This window comes from Diceros bicornis, chromosome 6, assembly GCF_020826845.1.
Source record: "Diceros bicornis minor isolate mBicDic1 chromosome 6, mDicBic1.mat.cur, whole genome shotgun sequence".
NCBI classification, from domain to species: Eukaryota; Metazoa; Chordata; class Mammalia; order Perissodactyla; family Rhinocerotidae; genus Diceros; species Diceros bicornis.
Window position 1 is genome coordinate 55,899,132 of NC_080745.1, and position 20,335 is coordinate 55,919,466.

The following is a 20,335-nucleotide window of genomic DNA, read 5'->3' on the forward strand; positions in this document are numbered from 1 at the left end:
TGCCCTTTTCTTAAAAGGGACAACGTAGCATGGTTATTGATGGGGAAAACATTTTTTATAATGCCTCTAGATATCTGGACAAGAATGGAACAGGAAATTGTTGCAGTTTTCCAGAACCTTCTTTCAAAGCTGCCCTATTTTAAGCACAAGCATCAAGAGCTAAACATCTCAGTGCTTCATAAAGGGCAGGAGATCAAGTCTGAGCTCCAATACCATAGTTACTTGCACCAGGCTGGTGGGTTGACATTTTTAAAAATAACTAAATGAATGGCCAGGGTGGAGAAGTTGCCTTGTGTTTAATCACTACCGCTCCTAACTTCTTAGTCTCTACCTTGATGCTACAGCAGATCCTTGAAGGCCAAATCGTTCATAGTCTCCTCCGTAAATGTCCTTCACCAGCTTATCAACATTGGTGCTGTCGCCTTTAGCTGCCATTTCCAGAGCTTCTTCAAAGGTCTCACAACCAGTCAGCAAGCAACATAGGCCTAGGAATGTTCCACCTCCAAGACTGAAGGAACAATAAGGTTTATTTTTAAATTTTACTTTAAGATATGCCCATCCAAGTCCCCAACTACATCAAGACCACTAATATGGGTTAATAAAAACAGAAGAAAAACAAAGGGGCATTTGAATTGAAGTGCTAGGGTGCAAAAGAACCTTAGGGTAGACTGGATAAAAAAGAGGGCAGAGACTAAGAAGAAACATCAAGGAAAACTTGCCCCTAAATTTAAGAACAGAGCCAGAGAAAGACTCTCACTGATTTCCGTTGTGAGACCTTCAACTAGTCACTAACCTAAATGCTTCATTCAGTCTTCCCACCTATAAAATGGGGCCAAATCATGATCTCTCTTATTTGGGTGGTCTGAAAGCAGCAAATAACCAAAGAAATGACTTCTATATATATAAAAAAAAATATGTAGCTGAATACAAATTTTTAGAAAAAGAAACTGTGTGTACATGAAGCATACATCATATCTGTGTGATGATAAAACTGACCTAGGACTCTGCCAGGAATGGTCAGCCCAAAAGCTGTTATCTTTCACCTCATCTTGCTTCTCTAGCAGAGATAACCTCATTTAGCCTCCTCAGAAACTTCTAAAAGGAAACCACTGAGTGGTCTCATTTTGGGTTTTTTTCTAGTAAACTCTGTAAAAGGTTATTAATATTTTACTTACCACCCAATAGTCAAAAATAGTAACAAAGGTCATAAACTGGTTCCAATGCTTGAACTATGTTTTAAAGCTTTCAGTTGTTTTGGGGGAAATTCCTCTAAAATAGTCTTTTTAGACAAAATTAGAAACTAATTATGGTAGTTGACAATGAACTCAATTGGACATTAATATCAAAATCACCTGAGGGAAAGAAAAGCAGATTCAGAGTAAAGCTGTCATGAGTGAAGTCCTGGCAGGGAAAGGGCAGTGATATGGACGTGGTTTCACTATTTACCATGCAGAAGAGCAAACGTAGAAGAGTCAATTGCTCACATCCATTTGTTCTGAAGCCCCAAGAGCAGCTAGCCCCGAGAATCTCATATGTGTGTGGGTACTGGCTTTTAATTCCAAGGGAAAATTCAAGTTGAGATTAGGTTATTTTAAACTTAAATTTGAAAAAAGAAAATTTAGGGTAAACTATACTTACTGTCAATAACCATTAACAAGAAGGTACCAGATTGTAGACAGGTACATAGGCTTTAAATCGCATCTAAAGTGAAACTGTATGTAATCTTTCTTAAATTGTGATTCTTGCAAAAATATATACTTGATTGAAATTATAGGTTCTCATGGAGAAATTATGTAGGTAGGCACCACCAGCAGCAGATACCCAAACTGTAGGCGCAGTACCATGAGGAAATAAAGAGGTCCAGGGACATTACTGCGTTGACAACTGCGTCACAGTAGAAATTTTGGACTTCCTCTAAGAGTTTATCTTTATTTACATTTAACATGGCGGATCATGCTATGTTGTCGGTTTCAGTCTACCCTACAAAGCTAGTGTGTTTTAACGGGAATACCTTTTGGTTTGCGTGCCATCTGGATTTGTCTTGTTTTCTCTCTGTATATTTTTTAAAAATCTTTGCTCACATTTCTAGCTTCTGTCTTTCATCCACTCTAATTACCTGTCTTTGAACATCAGGCATTTGTATTAACCAAGGTATTCAACAACCTACTCCAAACACAGGCAACTGAAGCCATTGGCTGACTTAGAAAGAAGGCAAGTCATTGACTGATGTGTTGGCATGAGTGAAAAAGGACAAGTGTTTTGTATGACTGGAAAATGACAGGTGACTGCAGACAAGGAATCAGAGCTGAATGGGGAAAGCGAGCATGCATTTGCACAGCTGGCGCACTGCAGATAGGAGGAAAGAATGCACAGTCGCAAAAGAGCACTTTATTAATACCCTCAACCTGCCAACCGTTATTTAGTCAAGTGATTCTCTGGCTCATAATCAGATACATCTCTTTGTTTCAGCAGACACACAGAAGACCCTCAGCAAATCAGAGACAAAAACATATTGCTAAAAAAGCCATTGAATATCATCATTATTTTTTTAAAAAACCCAACAACCCTGTAGTGAGGGATTTTAGGGAGAAGTAGAAGTAATCTGCAACTACTGAGTGCTTGTGCCCTTAAAATAGATTCCAAAACAATGAGATGAGGGGTACTGCTATTTTCCCCTAAGTTTCAAAATTCTTTACATTTCTCTCTTAATAGATTACACCTTCTAACAATGTCAGCTGTAAAGTCCTGTTTTTTTTTTCATTGACTTCTACAATAAAATTGGAGTTGTGTCAATAGGAAAAAAAATGTTGCTACCTAATCTAGGATACAATAAAATTATACGTAACAGAGATGAAGCAATTGAAATCATATATTTAAAAGAAAACTGGTATCCTGTAATGATGTGGCTTCCTAAAAATAAAAACACTTACCGAGAAAGTAGGGTATGACACAATAACAAAAAAACTGGAGTTACAGCTATCAGTTCACAACAGGAGTAGCAAAACTTCAGGTTTAAGTCATTTGCCTAGATCAGTTTTCCCAGAGTGTGGTCCACACACTGATGTTCACTGTTGACCAGAATAGTTTATATCAGTGATTTTCTAACTTGGATCAAAAGAAAACTTTGGGGGCTGCCCGGTGGTGTAGCAGTTAAGTGCTCACGCTCCGCTGCGGCGGCCCGGGGTTCGGATCCCGGGCATGCACTGACGCACCACTTGTCAGGCCATGCTGTGGCAGTGTCCTATATCAAGTGGAGGAAGATGGGCACGGATGTTAGCTCAGGGCCAGTCTTCCACAGCAAAAAGAGGAGGATTGGCGACAGATGTTAGCTCAGGGCTGATCTTCCTCACACCAAAAAGAAAAAAAAAGAAAACTTTGGTAGAACAACTCTGGTTGGACAAGGAGGATCTGGGGCCCACAGAATTGATGTTTCATTTCCCTCCCCTACCTATGGCAGCCCCTGAAAGGGCTCTCTATTAACTTTCAGTCTCCCGTAGCACATTTCCACAACTACTGGTTGAAGAGACCCTGTAGGGAAGCTTGGATATCCAGACAAGATTTGTGGATGACTGTAAAGCACTAGTCTTTAATGGGCATTTACCAATAACTGGAATTCATAGGCATTATTACACATGTAATAGAGGCCAAACACCATAATTAGCTCATTAGCAGCTATTTAAGAAGATGACCCAGATCCCTGGAACCTCCAAGTTTGAGAAAGTGTAATTCTGATGTAATTCATAAATTTGTTAAGTGTTAATCAATAAAATTGTAAATATCTCTAATTGTGGAAAAGAGTTAGCTTGTTGTTACCTTGGGACTAGCTCTACTGAGTCAATTGCTCCTTCTAAGAGGAAGTCTACAGTTTCTTAAAAATTGTACGTTCATCAGGAGATCACTCTCCAAGGTAGAATCAGTTCAGCTGAAATATTCATGTGTCTCTGATACTCCTGACAGTCCTCATGAGGCCCTGGGTCAGCTATGATTCTTGTGTGAGCAAGAAAGCTTAGCTCAGTATTCTCAGTGAGGAAATGTACGCCTAGTGGCAATTAATGTACACACCAGGGCCGGCCCCATGGCTTAGCAGTTAAGTGCGTGTGCTCCGCTGCTGGCAGCCCGGGTTCGGATCCCGGGCGCGCCCCGACGCACTGCTTCTCTGGTCATGCTGAGGCCGCGTCCCACATACAGCAACTAGAAGGATGTGCGACTATGACATACAACTATCTACTGGGGCTTTGGGGGTAAAAAAAGGAGGAGGATTGGCAATAGATATTAGCTCAGAGCCGGTCTTCCTCAGCAAAAAGAGGAGGATTAGCATGGATGTTAGCTCAGGGCTGATCTTCCTCACAAAAAAAAAAAAAGTACACACCAAGGCCTATATTCTGGACACAAGCAGGATTCAGTCAGAATGTGTGTGTGTATGCCAGGGTTTCTCAACACCAGTACTATTGACATTTGGGGCTCGATACTTTTTTGTGGTAGGGGCTGCCCTATACATTGTAGGATATTTAGCAGTATCCCTCATCTCTAGTCACTAGATGCCAGTAGCACCCCACCTCCAGTTGTGACAACCAAAAAATATCTCCAGACATTGCCAAAATCCCCTGGGGGGCTAAATCTTCCCTTCTCCAGTGCTAAACTACTGATTTATGCAGACCCTGTCTTTTATGGAAAGACAGTAGAAAAGCAATGCTTTCTTCCTGATGGGTGAGTAGTACTGCAGAATTTCAGTACTGGAAAAGCCTGTGGAAACTAATTAAGAAACAACCCCTTTCATGGCACAAATGAGGATACTGAGGCCCAGAGAAGTTACATGATATGTTCATCTATCAAAAACAATGGTTTCAATACCATGTCCCAAAGCACATTCCACATGGCACTAGTTCCTTAAATTGTTCCTCCAAAAATGGGTTCTGTGGTTCAGTAAGTTGGAGAAACACTTCATACCAAATCCTTCTCTTAAATTTAAGGAAAATCTGTTTAATTTTGTTTACACTAGGCTTTCTCAAAGATTTCTGATCAAGGATCCTTTTCCCATGTTGAATCCCCATTAACAAGAAGCTGAGCCCATCTGCACTTGGGTGTGTGTGCACTAAAAACCAAGGCGCTCTGCCCAGCTGTGTGACAGGGCTGTTCTCCTGTCCACTGCACTCCAAAATTCCCTATGAGGTGTGCCAACTATTCCAGTTTTCAGTTGGAGCATTTACCTGGGGGTAAAAAAACATTCTTTGTAAACCCAGTTTAATTTACTGGTTGGAATGATTTATTATTTCAAGCAATTCAGCCTGTGCTAGGCACCAAAGTGGTTCCAAAAGAAGGTTTCTTCTGAAGCCCTCTATGACCATCCCAAGCATCCTTCCATCTAGATTCTACTGTGCTTATTGCCCTTGCCATTCATTTTGACCCTTAATATGTATTGCCTTTGAGGAAAACTTCTGATGTGTATGACCCTTCTTCCCTCAAGCTGACCAGTTTCCAGCAGGGCAAGGGTTGTCTTTTATTAAACCTTATATAAATCACCCTCTTTAACATATGCAATAAACTCTTTTTGTTTGGCTGAGGAGGGTAAGATCTTTCTTTAAAAATGTATTCAATACAAATAACCCTTTTATAAACTGGTCTTCAAGGAAGAGGCCTAGGTTTAAGTACAAACAGGTTCTCTTAGTGGAAACCATGTTTACCTGGTCCCTGTAACTCTTTTGTAGTTGTCCTTGGAGTACACTGCTAGAATGCTGACACCTGAGCCCATGTTCACCAGCAACATAGGGTATGGGTTATCAAGGCAGTACGGCTTTTTTTGACACAATTCAGGATTTGTGGGATTTTCAAAATAGTAACATTCCGGCTTGCCGTTGAAGCCGACCGAGTCAACATAAAGCAGGCCCTGAATCAAACAGTCCAGTTCATCCAGTTTATGGAGCTGCAGGTCAGCAATCTGAAAGAGAACAAAATTTTGTGAGAGAGGCTGCGACTACGTCAGGGGAAACCCCAGAGGCTTCTAGTGGGACTTAAAATGTGTCATTAACATTAAAAGCATGGAAACATCCTTGAAACACCAAGTTGTGAAATCTTGTTGATAATCAGTCACCCCACTGGAAAAGTAGCCTTTGGGACATTGTGTCTACCTACAGTGTATCCTAAAGGATAGGAGCTTGCCTGGCTGCTGAGAAAGGATCCATTAGCATCCACAGTGGGTTGAATGGTAGCCCCTGAAAGATATGTCCATGACCTAATTTTCAGAACCTATGAATGTTACTTAATTGGGAAAAAGGGTCTTTGCGGATGTAATGGAGCTAAGGATGTTGAGATGAAGAGAACATCCTGGATTATCTGAGTGAGCCCTAAGTCCAATGCCAAGTTTCCTTTGACACATAGGAAAGATTTGATATTCACAGAGGAGAAGGCCATGTGAAGACGAAGGCAGAGATTGGAGTGCTGCAGCACAGGCCAAGGAATGCCAACAGCCACTAGAAGCTGGAAGAGGCAAGGAATGGAATCCACCCAAGAGCCTCTGAAGCAAGTGTGGTCTTGCCAACCCCTTGATTTTAGACTTCTGGCCTCCAGAATTATGATTGGATAAATTTCTGTTGTTTGAAGCCACCAAGTTCATGGTAATTTGTTACAGCAGCCATAAGAAACTAATAGAGCATACCACTGAGACCGGGACTCTCCCGCAGGGTGAGGAGAGTAAGAATGTTCTGAAAGCAGCAAGAATCCTGCACTTCCTTGGCAGGACATGAGATCCTGAGGGAGGCACGGTGAGCCCGGGAGCTGGGGACAACGCCCATTGAGCCCACAAAGCCCAACTCCCCTTTCCCACTCTTGGGCTTTGGAGTTAGACAGAACTGGCTTTGAATTCTAGCTCTAACACCTACTTAACTGAGGGATGTGGGGCAAGTTACTTAACTTTTCAAGCCTCAGTTTCCTCACCTGTAAAATGGGGATAATAATATCCATTGCATGGTGTTGTTGTGAAGATTACATGATAATAATATACGTAAAATGCTCACAAAGGGCTTGATATGTACAAAGGGCTCAAAAAATGTTGGCTCTTTAAATAATACCACTGAGGTGGTACCAAAGTGTCCTTTTGCGCTCCCATGAGACAAAGACTCCCACTCGCTTAGGTACAAGAGGGAAAATGTAAAGGGGAATGAGTAGGCTGCGGGCTAGACTTAGGGGTGAGTGGCCACTTTGCATCCTTAAAAGTTTAATTCATGGTCCTCAAGAGTGATATTATTGCTGGTCCAGAGGTCTGGCTGGATGATTATTTTCCATGGACAAAAAAAAAAAAAGTAACAATCACCAACATGAAATTGAACCAATGAAGGAACATAATTTATAAGATCTAACTCAAATTTTTAAAAAATCCCTTTAAGAAAATAATAGCTTGTATTTATTGTCTACTACACGCCAAGCACTTATACCAGATCATTTAATTCTCACAAAAACCCTATAAGTAGCTATTATTACCCTTATTCTACGGTTAAGCTCATAGAGCTTAAATAACTTTCCCTAAGTGATACAACTAGCAAATATCTCCCACTGATTCACTGTTCTTTTCTTGTCTTCATTCATCATGGGTACTGCTTCTGGGATCTGGAAACAATCTATACAAGTACTATACTTAGATATTTTGCCAGAAAGGCATCACCTTCATTACAAAAGTTAACAGCTAGAAGAAAACTTTTGACTCTGTGTCACTCATCTGAATTTCCCATTCAACAAAATCCACTGAAGCTACACTTGCAGGACAGAATTAGTTAGAGCAGGACAGAATTAGTTACCAGCAATGTGGTAGAAGTTTTCTTGATACACAGAAACAATTATTTTAAGTGACACTTGGTGATAAAGTAAATCTATCTCATAAATTATTCTGACCATTTCACTTTTTATCAAGTGAAACTTTTGGGTGGGAGGCATGTAATCATACACGTTTTAAGGAGACCTAAAAGGTCTAAAGACCTAAAAGACTATAGTGAGACATAGCAGTATAAACGCTATCTTCTCAGTCCTCCCAGATTCCTTGGCCCTATGAACCTCTTCCATCGCACTTACAGCATTGGCCACATTCTGGCTTATTTTCTGGTCCATCAGGTCCCCCTAAGCACCATGCTCAAAGGCCTGTCCATAATAATTGCGTAATAAACATTTGTTAAATGGAACAGGGAAAGTTATCACCTCCTGGATCACCCCAAGCTGAAAAGCAGCAATTTCATCAGCGAATCTTGGGACCATGGGTTAACCTGCTTAAAAATTAATCAGAAGTCCATCAACAATATTGACAGCCATGCCCAGAGCCAACAACACAAACACGGACACAGACAAGTCCGTCCACCTGGACATCCTGAAACTATGCTAGAGAAAAAGAAAAATCTGTCAAGGCAAATAAACTAAGCACATACAACTTTGATCTGAAAGGAAACATCGTTATCTCACCTTTCCCTTCAAAATTATCTTCAAATAAAGTGCTAGCAGCAAACAAACATCTCTTCTACCCAGTTGACTGAGAAATGGATATTTCTGAAGTCTGAGGTCATGCATCCCCAAACTGGAAAACAGAAATATTAGTCACTTTCATTGAGACCTACAGAGACCTCCCTCAAAAGTCTTCGCCATCCAAGAAAAAGGAGAGAGTCCCAAGTGGAAGCAATGAGCCAAACCATTACTTGGACTTTCAAACAGGCCATCTGAAATTCAGAACAAGATGGGAATTACTCCTCAGCATGAGGACAACTGAGTTAACTTTGTGGAGAGCCTATAACAGCATGTTCAGATCCCAGCTATGGAGAAACACTCTTTCTCTGGGTTTAGTTTTCTTTATATCAGGGGTAACAAACACAAATGCCTACAGGAGACAGTAAGAAAACAAAAAGGAGCGAAGCCCTTGACTAGATGTAAAGTAACAGGATGATGGAGATTGTGGCACACAAGATAATCCACACGTTTAAAATTCACCCGCAGCCCACCGTTGCCATGTAGTAATGGGGGCTCAGTGTTGCCAGATGATCCTATTTTTCAAGAGCCAGAAACCCAGATTTTTATGTGAAATCTTCCAATTTTTAAATGCTAGCAGCTAATTTAAAAATTTTTAAAAAATATTGAAAGCCAACGAAACACATCTGTGGGCTGAATCTGACTTCCATCTTACTAATTTTATGTATATTCTACCGCTGACGACAGATCTGAAATATCAGTTCCAGCAAATATGCAGATGAAGCTTCAGCTACTGTGAACATAACCTTGTAACTGGGGTGTGCTGGTAAATGTTTAACAACCAGCTCTCTGGGAGCAAATGCCTTGGTTTATAGCATTTACCAATTTCTGTGGTATAATCAGCCCCACCATGGCCAATTTCAAGCTACCAACATGATGTCAATAAGCACAGAATTGGGAAGACATACATACAATAGGCTCCCTTAAGTCAGTAGGAGCTGACTCCAGTACCCCACTGCTTGTAACTCTTCTCACCACTTTTGGAGAGTATGAGTTCTGTCAATTCCTAGATCCTTAAAGTTAAGTTTAAACCATTCCCCAAACTTAAAAACAACAAACCTAAGCTTGTCCTAGGACTCAAACTCTGTAAATAATGGAAGCTAATATAAAATTGTACAGATCTCATCTGTAGGACTTTAGGCTAGGAAGTTATTATCATTACCCATTTTGCAGACGAAATACATCACTAGGGGTCAGCAGGTTAAGTGATCTACTCCGGATCCCAAGGCTAGCAAGTAGGGGAAGAAAAAAGTTGAAAAAACTCTCAAACAACTCTGATGAACTGACATTGTTTTGCCTAGTACCAAAGTCACCCAAGCAAGTATGGGTGCAGTGGGGTTCTCAAAATCACCTGGAGAGTTTGTCAAATCCCAGATTGCTGGGCCTCACTCCGAGAGCTTCTGACTGCATTTCTAACAATATTCCAGGTGATGCTGATGCTGTTGGTCTTGGGACCACACCAATTTTGGAGCTGAAGAGCTGGGATGAGTCCATTACCACACCCTACAGTGATAACAGGCGTTTGATCAAGTCATACTCTCCCCAATAGCAGCTCCCCGAGCTAACTCGCAGGGCTGTTTTCAAGAATCAAATGAGACGGCTGTGTGAAAATGCTTTGGAAACTGTAAAGTACTATATATGAGTTATAATTATGTGAGAAGTAAAATAATTCAGGTGTTCTTATGTCAAGTTGAAATGCATTTGGAAACACCATTTCCAAACCGAAGACTCTAATTTTTAGAGGGAATTCAGTGATTCCCTGTATGCTAAAATTAGAAAAAATATGGTTCCTAAACACAAGGCATGCTCAGGGTACTATTTTAAGAGGTTCTCCTTATGTGCTTCAGCTCTGTCTGTCAAAAATAACTGAATAGCTAAATAAATAAATAAATGCGGTAAAAACCATCCCAGAGGTTCCATACCTACTCCCCATGGGAATATTCTATGGACCTACCCCTAACCATTTATACCACTCCCCTGTAGTTGAGAAATGAATCAGCAAACTGTATTTCAGAAATGAATAAAATACACATCTGTATGATACCTTCCACTTCCCAAGGTGCTTTGCTGACACTGGCTCCATAAATCATATTTGGAAGTGGCAGAAAAGGTTATCTTACTAAACCAAGAACAATTTGCATATAAAATAGTTGATTCTGAAGAACAAATTACACTCAGGGCTCTTTTCTCTTCACAAAGGAGAATTAAGAGAGACCCGAGAGAGAGATGAATTTCAAAGACGTTCTGTGAGTGAGAAATACAACAAAACCTCAAAGATGGTTTTTTCCTCCCTGCACCCAATGATAGAAGAGGCCATACATGAGTGATCAAAAGTGTCAAGCCAGAAGAAAGTGGAGAATGACAGTGTCTCTCAAACCTTATGTTCCTGCAATATCAGAAATCAGTCTCGGGATTATAATAGGAACCAAGCTAATAAATGTTCTTGAATGGTCCACTTGGATTTAGAATTTCACATATCCATAATTATACCCCATCTGCTCCTGATAATTTTTCCACCATTATTAACTTTTTAGGTTGTTTCCTTGGAGATTTCTGGCTTACAGAAGGCCAATTCTTAAGTCCTCACAACTTGAAAAAAAGGTAATGAAGCAATCAGAAATCCTTTTCTCTTCCCTAAATCTCATGTCAACCAAATAAGATTGTTGTTATATCCTGCTTGTTCAAAGGATAGGTCTTTGTTTTTTTAAGTAGAAGAGTCATTTCTAACTTTTAATTAATGTTAGTCTTGGATTTAACAAAACTGACAAGGAAAAGTATCTTTCGTAATAAAGTGCTTAATGGACAGAACAGATGACTTTTTTCTATAAACTTTTTATTGGTGGAATACTTTGCATTGTAAAGCACACTCTTGTTGAAGTTAGAAAGTATAGTTGTCGATAAAAATACTAGAATTGCTTCAAAAAATAGCTGGTAGGCTCTTTAAAACAAAACTCACAGAACATAGACAGTGGGGAAAAACACCAAGTTAACTGAAAACTACAGTGTGAAGTGTCACACCTATAGCCACATAGAGTGTCCCCAGTGAGGACCACTTTTTTAAATGGTGGGATTCCTCACTGGCTTACCAATTTCTTAGACCATTTGTAGTTAGATTAGGTTTTTCTTTTGTGTTCCATTTTGGTGAATCATTAATTTTGAAGGCTAATTTTTGCCAGTCAGAAATTTCTTGTGACAGCGATCCTAAAGTGTTAAAAGAATAAGGAAGAAAGGAAAAAAAGAAGGAAGGTAAGGAAGGAAGGGAGGGAGGAAGGAAGGAGAAAAAGGAAAGAAAAAAAGAAGAAAGAAATGCAGCTTTGTTTAATTGGAAGTATTCTACATAGGGGTCTAATTTAATGCTTGTCTCAGGGTTTATAGCTCTTTCTTGTACATTCTAAATTGGATGAAGAATAGTTAACATTATCTAAGGATTTACGTACATTTACTATAAAAAGAAAAGATATAGTCATCAAACAACAATTGCTAACTATTCAGAGTCTGCTGAACATCTTTTAGTTAGCCCCAATTACTCAGATTTTTAAAACACGTATTTGTAAAGTTGTATTATACCAAAAACAGTGATTTTATACAGTAACAATGACAGGACTTTACAAGTATATATATGCACTGCTTTATTTTTTGTCAGATTGTTTAATATATACAGTAGTATATAGTGATTCTTTACAAATAAGTGAGCACTTTCTATTTCCTATTCCAGAAAGGGGAAGAGCTTGGCTATAGTACCTAAGGACCTTAGCACTTACTGTCCCCTCTGCCTAAAATACTCTCTGCAGATATAGCCATGGTTTGTTCTATTACTTCTTCTGGTCCCTGCTCCAATGTCACCTTATCATGCCAAGACCCTCCCAGCACTCCCTATCCCCCCCTTGCCCTACTTTTTCCCACTTATCACCATTTGGTATATTCTATATTCACTTGCGTATCTGATTACTGACTGTCTCCCTGCACTAGAATATAAGCTCCAGGGGGCAGGGGATTTGTTTTGTTCATAACAGTACTTGGCGCATAGCAAGAGCATGATAAATAATTGTTGAGTGAGTGAATGAGTGCTTAGGAAAGAGGATGATCAAACCTATTCATCCTCACGGATGAATGGCCCTCATCCTCAAGGATGAGGGCACAACACTTAGTACACTGACAAACGGCCTACAGGAAGAGCTCTACCTTCTTCAATTCTGTCTCCACTTCTGCCAAGACTGAGCATGGAAACAGAAGGCAGCCCGTATATGACTGTTATGCAAATACTCCAGGCCATTTGGCAAATACATTTGGCAAAGACTTTCTCCCTGCTCCAGCCTATTCATTAGGCTCCAGCAGCATGCCGGAAGGAGAGAGGCTTCTTTATCTTGGTTGTAATAAGATATGACCTTTCTCAATTCAGAACCTTGAGGAACACACTTGCTCACGGCCAACATATATTGAGTAACTTTCTCCCTGAACTTACGTTACCCTAGAGGAGGGATGGAGGCATGGATGGAGATTGCATAAATGCTCCAGGTCACAGGTTCACTTCAGGCTCCCTAGTGGAGATGGACAGACAAGGTGTCCTTGAGGGACCTGGGGAGCTCACAGCACTAGAGGTGGGTCAGCATTTCCTTCTGAATCAGAATTGAGCCAAGGCCCCAGCTCTTACCTAGGGGGCACTACTAGAACCTCTCAATCTCTCTTGAGCTTTAGTTTCCTTGTCCATGTAGCACAGGAATGATACACTTCCTGTTCTCCAAAGGTCACTTCCGGTTCTGATGTCCTAGAAATTCTTCCTCCTCTCTCCACCTTACTCCCACCTTTTTGCAGACAATGAATCTGAGGCCCACAGGAGGGCCATGTCTCACCCAGTCACCCAGCTAGTTAAATGCAGAAACAGGACTAGAATTCAGGTTCAATGCTTTTTCAATTATGGACTCAAATTTAATCTTCATGCCCCTGGATCTCAACCTTCTTAGTTTCAAAATGCTTTGATCACTGGGCCCCTTTGGTGGGAAAAAGCTCCCATGGATCATTTAAGTAAGTGGTGGTGCCAAATTCTACTGCTGGAGAGGGACAGGGGACACAGAATAAAAAGCGAAAACTTGAATATAGTCAGTCTCACTTAGATACTGCTCTAGGACTCTGTTGCCAGCTCTCGCAGAAACTACTTACTACAATCAATGAGGTAAACGATGTTATTTTTGAGGATACAAATAAAACTTGCATTTATAGCTTTATTAAATATCATGGATCATGCATTGATTCATTAATTTACTCATTAATGACAGACTTTATGGCAAGGCTGGATTACATTAGCTCCATGACAAAACACCAGTAATTTGCATTCTAGGCTCTGAGAAAATGTGTTTTACAACTTACCTTACTATATGTTCAACTTTCTGGCAAGACTAAACCCAAACTCTTCCAACCCTTCCTTCTCCTATGTTCAATCACTTCTGTTAATCTAGCTTCCTTTATTTTCTCCATCTATTATTTCATTTTATTCTCATTTTATTCCCTATGAGATGGGGCTGGACAGTATAGAGATGATCTTGACTGTAGAAGATGAGGAAATTGGAAGACATGGGTGTTAAGACATTGATATATAAAAACTCTGGACTCCATGTTACTCAGCCACATCTTCCATTTAGCCAAATTGGTTAAATCTAAATGAACAACACGGGCGGGCCCTGTGGCTTGGTGGTTAAGTGCGCGCGCTGCGATGCTGGCGGCCCGGGTTCGGATCCCGGGTGCGCATCGAGGCACCACTTCTCCGTCCATCCTGAGGCCTAGTCCCACATACAGCAACTAGAAGGATGTGCAGCTATGACATACAACTATCTACTGGGGCTTTGGGGGGAAAAAATAAAATAAATAAAATCTTAAAAAAAAAAAAAAGAAGTTTAAAAAAAAAATAATAAATAAATAAATGAACAACACAGAGTTGGTATGTACTGCCAGTCAGGATACAGCATTATTCTTATTATGTAGAACCATACTGCCTAAGTCATATTCATTAATAAAGGAATTCACCTATAAATAATATAAAGTATTTCATTTTTGTTTGTAAGCAAAACTTCTGAAAGACATTCATAAAACAAAAAAGACGGAGGAAATGGGTAGAGAGAAGTATTAATTTTTAGTAGAATTTATAGAAAGTCTTTCCTGCAGGCCTCTGTCTATACATCTATAAAACTGGCATGATTATGCTTTTCGTGAAACTGCAAGAGTCTGTGGAAAACTCTGAAATACTTTAGAAAGGGGTTTATATCATCCTGTCTTTAGCATATTGCACAGCAGTAATTGTAACAAAAATGATGATGTAGCTAATATCTATTGAGCATTTACCAAGTGCCAAGTACATATTATCTCATTTAATCCTTCATGTAACAATCCTATGAGGTGGGAACTATTTTATTTTATTTATTTATTTTTTTGGTGAGGAAGATTATACCTGAGCTAACATCTGTTGCCAATCCTCTTCTTTTTGCTGAGGAAGATTGGCCCTGACCTAGCATCTGTGCCCATCATCCTCTATTTTATATGTGGGACACCTGCCACAGCATGGCTTGATGAGTGGTGCATAGGTCTGTGCCCAGGATCCAAACCTGCGAACCCCGGGCCACCTGAGCAGAGCATGCCAAATTAACCACTATGCCACCTGGCTGGTCCCGCAGTAGGAACTATTTTTATTGTCATATAGATGAGGAAACTGAGGCACAGAGAAGTGAAGTAAACTTGTCCAAAGTTCCAAGGTTAGTAGTCTAGTTCTTTGCCATGAGATGCCATGGTTATGGACATGTGAGAGGTTTTTTTTCTTTAAGGGGTGGTTTTGTTGTTTTAACAAGGACAAACCCGACATACCATCCTGAAGTCCTCTTCGAACTTGAAAGCCCCTCCTCCCGTGGCACAGAGAGTGGTGTGAAGGCTGGAGAAGTTCTTCTCGCTGCCCATCTGAATGAACCTGTGCATAGCACAGCTGGGAAAGCGGATGAAGTGCAGGTTCCCTTTGCGCCCACACATGGTCAAGTTTTTCAGTTCCAGGTGGACATCTCGGATCCCGGTTTTCCCATAAGCAGTATTAGAAGTCAAATACTTCCTGATGCTCTTCAGGTTCTCCACTTCCTCTTGTTCCTCTTCAGCTGTAATATCCTTTGGTTCAAAGTAGACCAGTTTAACCAGCGTTCCACCAATATCCATGCCGAACCACGGGAATGCTAGAGGACAGAAAGACAGCGTGCCAATGAATTCTGTACATTCAAAGAAACACTCGATTTTTGAATAAATAATGAAATGCAGTGACGTCACATCTATATGTGCATTTAATATTCAATTTACTATATGTGCCTAAAAGAAGGCAGGCAAGGAGAAATTCACAATTTAAATGGTGCCCATGATTCTGCCCACACTCCACTCAGTTAGAGTCTGCCTCAGAATTACGAGATGGGAAACAGGATTCTGCAGTTCCCGAAGCCAGTCTCAGTTCCCATGTGCTTCTCAGGGCTTGACAATCTCACCAAGTTGAGTGCAATTCTAATACTTAAAGATACATATTTTGCATACCCTGTGGCTCCCAAATGCCATTTTTTGAGAAACTCAGCCAAAGATACAGTGATTTGTTCCAATGCCAGAGAAAAAAACTGGCTATGCTAGTTTTTGTGTACCGAGAGATGGTGTGTTGGTCTCTAACCCTCATGGTGCCTTCCTAGGGCACTTTTCAATGATAATTTTTACAGTATTCAACGTTTGTCTACATGAGTCTTATAAAGTCTACATGACTTTATAAGACATGACTCCACTGTTTTAATCTACAGAAAAAGGAGGAGAAAGGGAGAGAAAGTGGGCTATGAGAGATGATGGGCAAGACATGATGATCCCTATGGTAGCAGAATTCTAAAAACAAAACAGCTGGTGTTACATCTCATTTCTTTCTTCATTAAGCAGAGACAGTCTCTCCATCTCAAATTGCCTGCCCAGAAGTCCTCAACCCAGTGACTGTTAGAATCGCCTTTAACATTCTAATTTCTGGTCTCCTTTCCCACAGATTCTGATTTAATTCACGGATGGGACCTAGGCATGAATATTTTTTAAAAATTCTCCAGTGGTTTCAATCTGCACGCTTGGCAACTACTACACCAGAAGAATCACAGCCACTGACAGGCAAGCCCACAAATCAGCCAGCTCTTGAACAGGTCTGCACACAAAGACTTGCCTCTAGGTGTGTATGGGTGTGTATACATATGTACACACACATACACATATAATCTGTTGGCGATGCTTATCTATGACAAAATGAATCTCCATCACAATTATTTTTATTGTTGTTAAAAGAGAACGAGCTGAGCTCTCTGAACAGGCCGACTTTATTTAGAGGCAACCTAGAAAGTTAATGCTGTGCTGTCAAATGCTCTGCAATGAACACAGAGCAAACCCAAATGGGAATCCAAAATTTGGAGTCTCCCTTTTCATCTCCCTCAGCAGACTCCATGGGCTAAATCTCAAACTAATATTAAAACTGAGTTTAAGGACTCAGGGAGCTAAAGTGGCTTCTTTCAAAAAGTTTATTTTACTTAGCCCTAGAGAACCTCTATCTGAGCCCTGGTCAAATTGCACATATCATACTGAGAGATGATATTGCCCGGAACGTAAGCAGGACCTACAGAAAGTTCTTTTTTCTAGGCAGCCCTACTACTTAGCTCTCTACATCGGTATTTTGGGGAGGGAGGTGGGAGAGGTACATAGGAGGATCCCTGTACACAGAATCTTCTCTCTTGTGCTCCACTGTTGTCATTTTAGCTGTGATCCAAGCCAGCTGCTCCACACTTGGTAAGCAGTAATTCTAACAATATGGAAAAATGAAATCCCAAACTCCCTAAAAGATTAAGAGGAGCCAATTCCACTGGCGAGACCAAGTTAACAAATGTCCTATCATCTTGGTGGAAGTTTGCAAGGCAAATCCCACACAGCCCAGTATAGGTTGGGAAGCTTGCTTGTCCTAGCAGGAGATAACAGAACACTGAAAACAGCTCATCCTTACTATTCAATTCTGGTCACAGATGATGTTTCTTGGCCCATTCTCTAAAACACTGCCAGCATGACCCACAGTGTAGGTAACAGGTGAAATTCTGAGTCAGGATTCAGAATAACTGCTTCCCAGAAGCAGCAGCCAGCAACTAGCTCCCTCCACCTCTCTGGATCCCTATTCCCGTATCTGTGAAAGCAGTGGATTGCATTAGAATGGTCTCCAGTTCCCTCTCGACTATAAACTTTGTATGGATTCTTTAAGAAATACAAAAAAATCATAATCATCCCAATCATATAGGCTGACCAGAGCCCTAGTTTTAAATGTCACTGAAATACTCTACGGCATGTCAACAAGTGCTTGGGCTATGCACCCAATGTTGTAGTTACACTCCATTCTTATCCAAGTAGGGAAGACACCTACTACTGGACAGGAAGAGGGAAGGGTCTTCTGGAACATTGCTAGGATAACCATTTTGGAAAGACTTTGGCAACATCTATTAAAATTAAAAGTACACATACATTTTAACCCAGCTAATCCTTCTCCTGGACCATATAAAAAAAGCACCAGTGTTCGAGGATAGGTATAGAACATTCATTGCAGCACCCTTCAGAGTGGCCAAATTAAAATAAAACAAAACTGGAAACATGCCCTTTAACAGGGAAACTGTTCAATAAAGTGCATGATTTCCAAACCATGGAATATTGGGCAGCCATTGCAAGAATGAATGAGAGCTATACCAGCTGCCTGGAGAGATATCCTCAATCTTCTGTTAATGAGAAAAGCAAAAGATGCCTAGAAGTGTGAATAATTTATTTATTCTATTTGCTTTGAAAAAAAAAGGAGGGGAGGAAGGTAGGGTGGAAGAGAGGAAGAAAAGGAGAAAAGGAGAATGGGAAGAAGGGTGGGAGGGAGGGAGGAGGGCAGGCAAGCAGGCGGAAGGAAGACCCCTACGTGTTTATGATTACATGAGCCTGCAGACAGGTATAGAAGGCCACCCCTCCAGGTTGTTAATATTGTTAGGGGGTGGCAGGAAGAGCAGGTTGTGTGGGTGGAGGCTAGAGATCAGGGGAGGGGATGGAGAAAATTCTACACTTGGAACTTTCAGTATACGCAGAAGTAAAAAAATAAGAATTCAGTGATAATGAAAAATAGGACACATCTCAGCACAGAATGGACAGAACAAGCTGTGTGAAACCCAGAAAATAATCTAGTTCTGTATCAGAAATCCAATATTCACCCAGTCACGGCTGTCACCAGCCTTCTGAGATGAAGAGTCCCCAAAAGGCCTTTTATTTGGTTGGATATTGGTAAGTACGGGCAACTAGAAAGAGGTCTCACTCTGAAAAATGTGACAGGGGACACCTAAACATTCTATAAATTATTTAGAATCCTGGTTTCTTCTTCCTGCCTCACCTCTTGCTTATTTTTGAGCCATTTCAAACCTTTTGTTGGCAACTCAACAAAACAGCGGGAAAAAGTGTAGAGTTTTGGAAATTCAGTTAAATGTTATATCAGCAAATTTAGTTAAGTTAAAAAAAAAAGAGAGAGAATAAGGATTGAAGTACTGTATTAGTTTAAATGGCAATAGAAATTGCTTTCACTTACCTACATTCATTTGTTACCTTCATGAAAAAGTGAACACTCTTCTATTCATATTTTAATGCTTTTTTACAGGATACTATCATATTTTAAATGTATAGTTTTATTCCTCTTCCTGATATCAAAGTCTACCTAAACCTATGCTTCCCACATACAAGGTGTAGATGGAGATAGAAGAGAAGGGGAAGGAAGGAATCCCAATGCAGCTATCACCCATGACTCGTGTTCTCTTTAATCCAGGATGTCCAGAGGCTTTGATAAATTCAGCTGAATCACTGACAAGAAGAGTCTGTTCTGTGTTTGCCAGAAGTGATGTTGGTTCTAGATGCAGAATGTTTGCATTCACCCTTTACTCCTCCTTAAACCAGATGTCATTTAAAAAAATTTCTAGAATATTCATCAAGGATGCTCAGCAGGAGACGCCATTCAAACTGCATAAGAAGACTTCAGCAAACAAGTTAATGATCTCATTCAAAATGGCTTCTACCATAGTGAGGTGTGTATAAACCAGAAGCTGAAGCTCATAAAAGAAGGTGCTATAGGGGCTGGCCCCGTGGCGTAGCGGCTAAGTGCGCGCGCTCTGCTGCTGGTGGCCTGGGGTTTGGATCCCCAGCACTCACCGAGGCACCCCTTGTCAGGCCATGTTGTGGCGGCGTCCCATATAAAGTGGAGGAAGATGGGCACAGATGTTAGCCCAAGGCCAGTCTTCCTCAGCAAAAAGAGGAGGATTGGCATGCATGGTAGCTCAGGGCTGATATTCCCCACAAAAAAAAAAAATGTGCTACAGGTAAGTAGTTGACTTTTGGTCCATCTTCTCTCAGTATATTCTAAAGAATAAAAAGAACTATTTCCTAAAGAAATTTTGCACATGTGCACTAGGAGACATATACAAAGATGCTCATTGCAGCAATCTGTAGTAATGAAAAACGGGTAACAATCTAGCTGTCCATCAATATGTAAATAAAATGTGATATACTTATATGATGGAATACTATATAGCTAGGAGAATCAACTAGATTTATATGTCTCAAGATGGATAGAGTTCAAAAATAATGAAGGAAAACTGCTTTCATGGTGAGCGGAAGTGATGCGTAGGTCCTCACTTCCAGGCCAGAGCATTTAGTTACAGGCATGAGAAATTCCAGAGCTTTCACACATGCATGGGAAGCATTCAAGATCATGGCTGATCTGTTAATCCAGGTCCTGGAGCAAGGACGCAGCCAATCCTCA

General features: G+C 40.6%; 1 protein-coding gene across 3 annotated transcripts in view; it reads right to left on the reverse strand.

Annotated features, from left to right (window-relative positions):
* The window catches only part of PANK1 (pantothenate kinase 1), a 52,173-nt gene that overhangs the window by 9,319 nt on the left and 22,519 nt on the right, over positions 1 to 20,335 (reverse strand). For 2 of the 3 annotated variants that reach the window (XM_058543505.1, XM_058543506.1), the window contains exons 2-4: positions 15,346 to 15,698; positions 5,682 to 5,935; positions 332 to 508 (exon numbers count right to left, since the gene is read on the reverse strand). In XM_058543505.1, coding sequence (XP_058399488.1) covers positions 332 to 508; positions 5,682 to 5,935; positions 15,346 to 15,698 — 784 coding nt within the window. The remainder of the gene's footprint in view (positions 1 to 331; positions 509 to 5,681; positions 5,936 to 15,345; positions 15,699 to 20,335) is intronic. The other variant, XM_058543504.1, reaches the window with a different exon arrangement.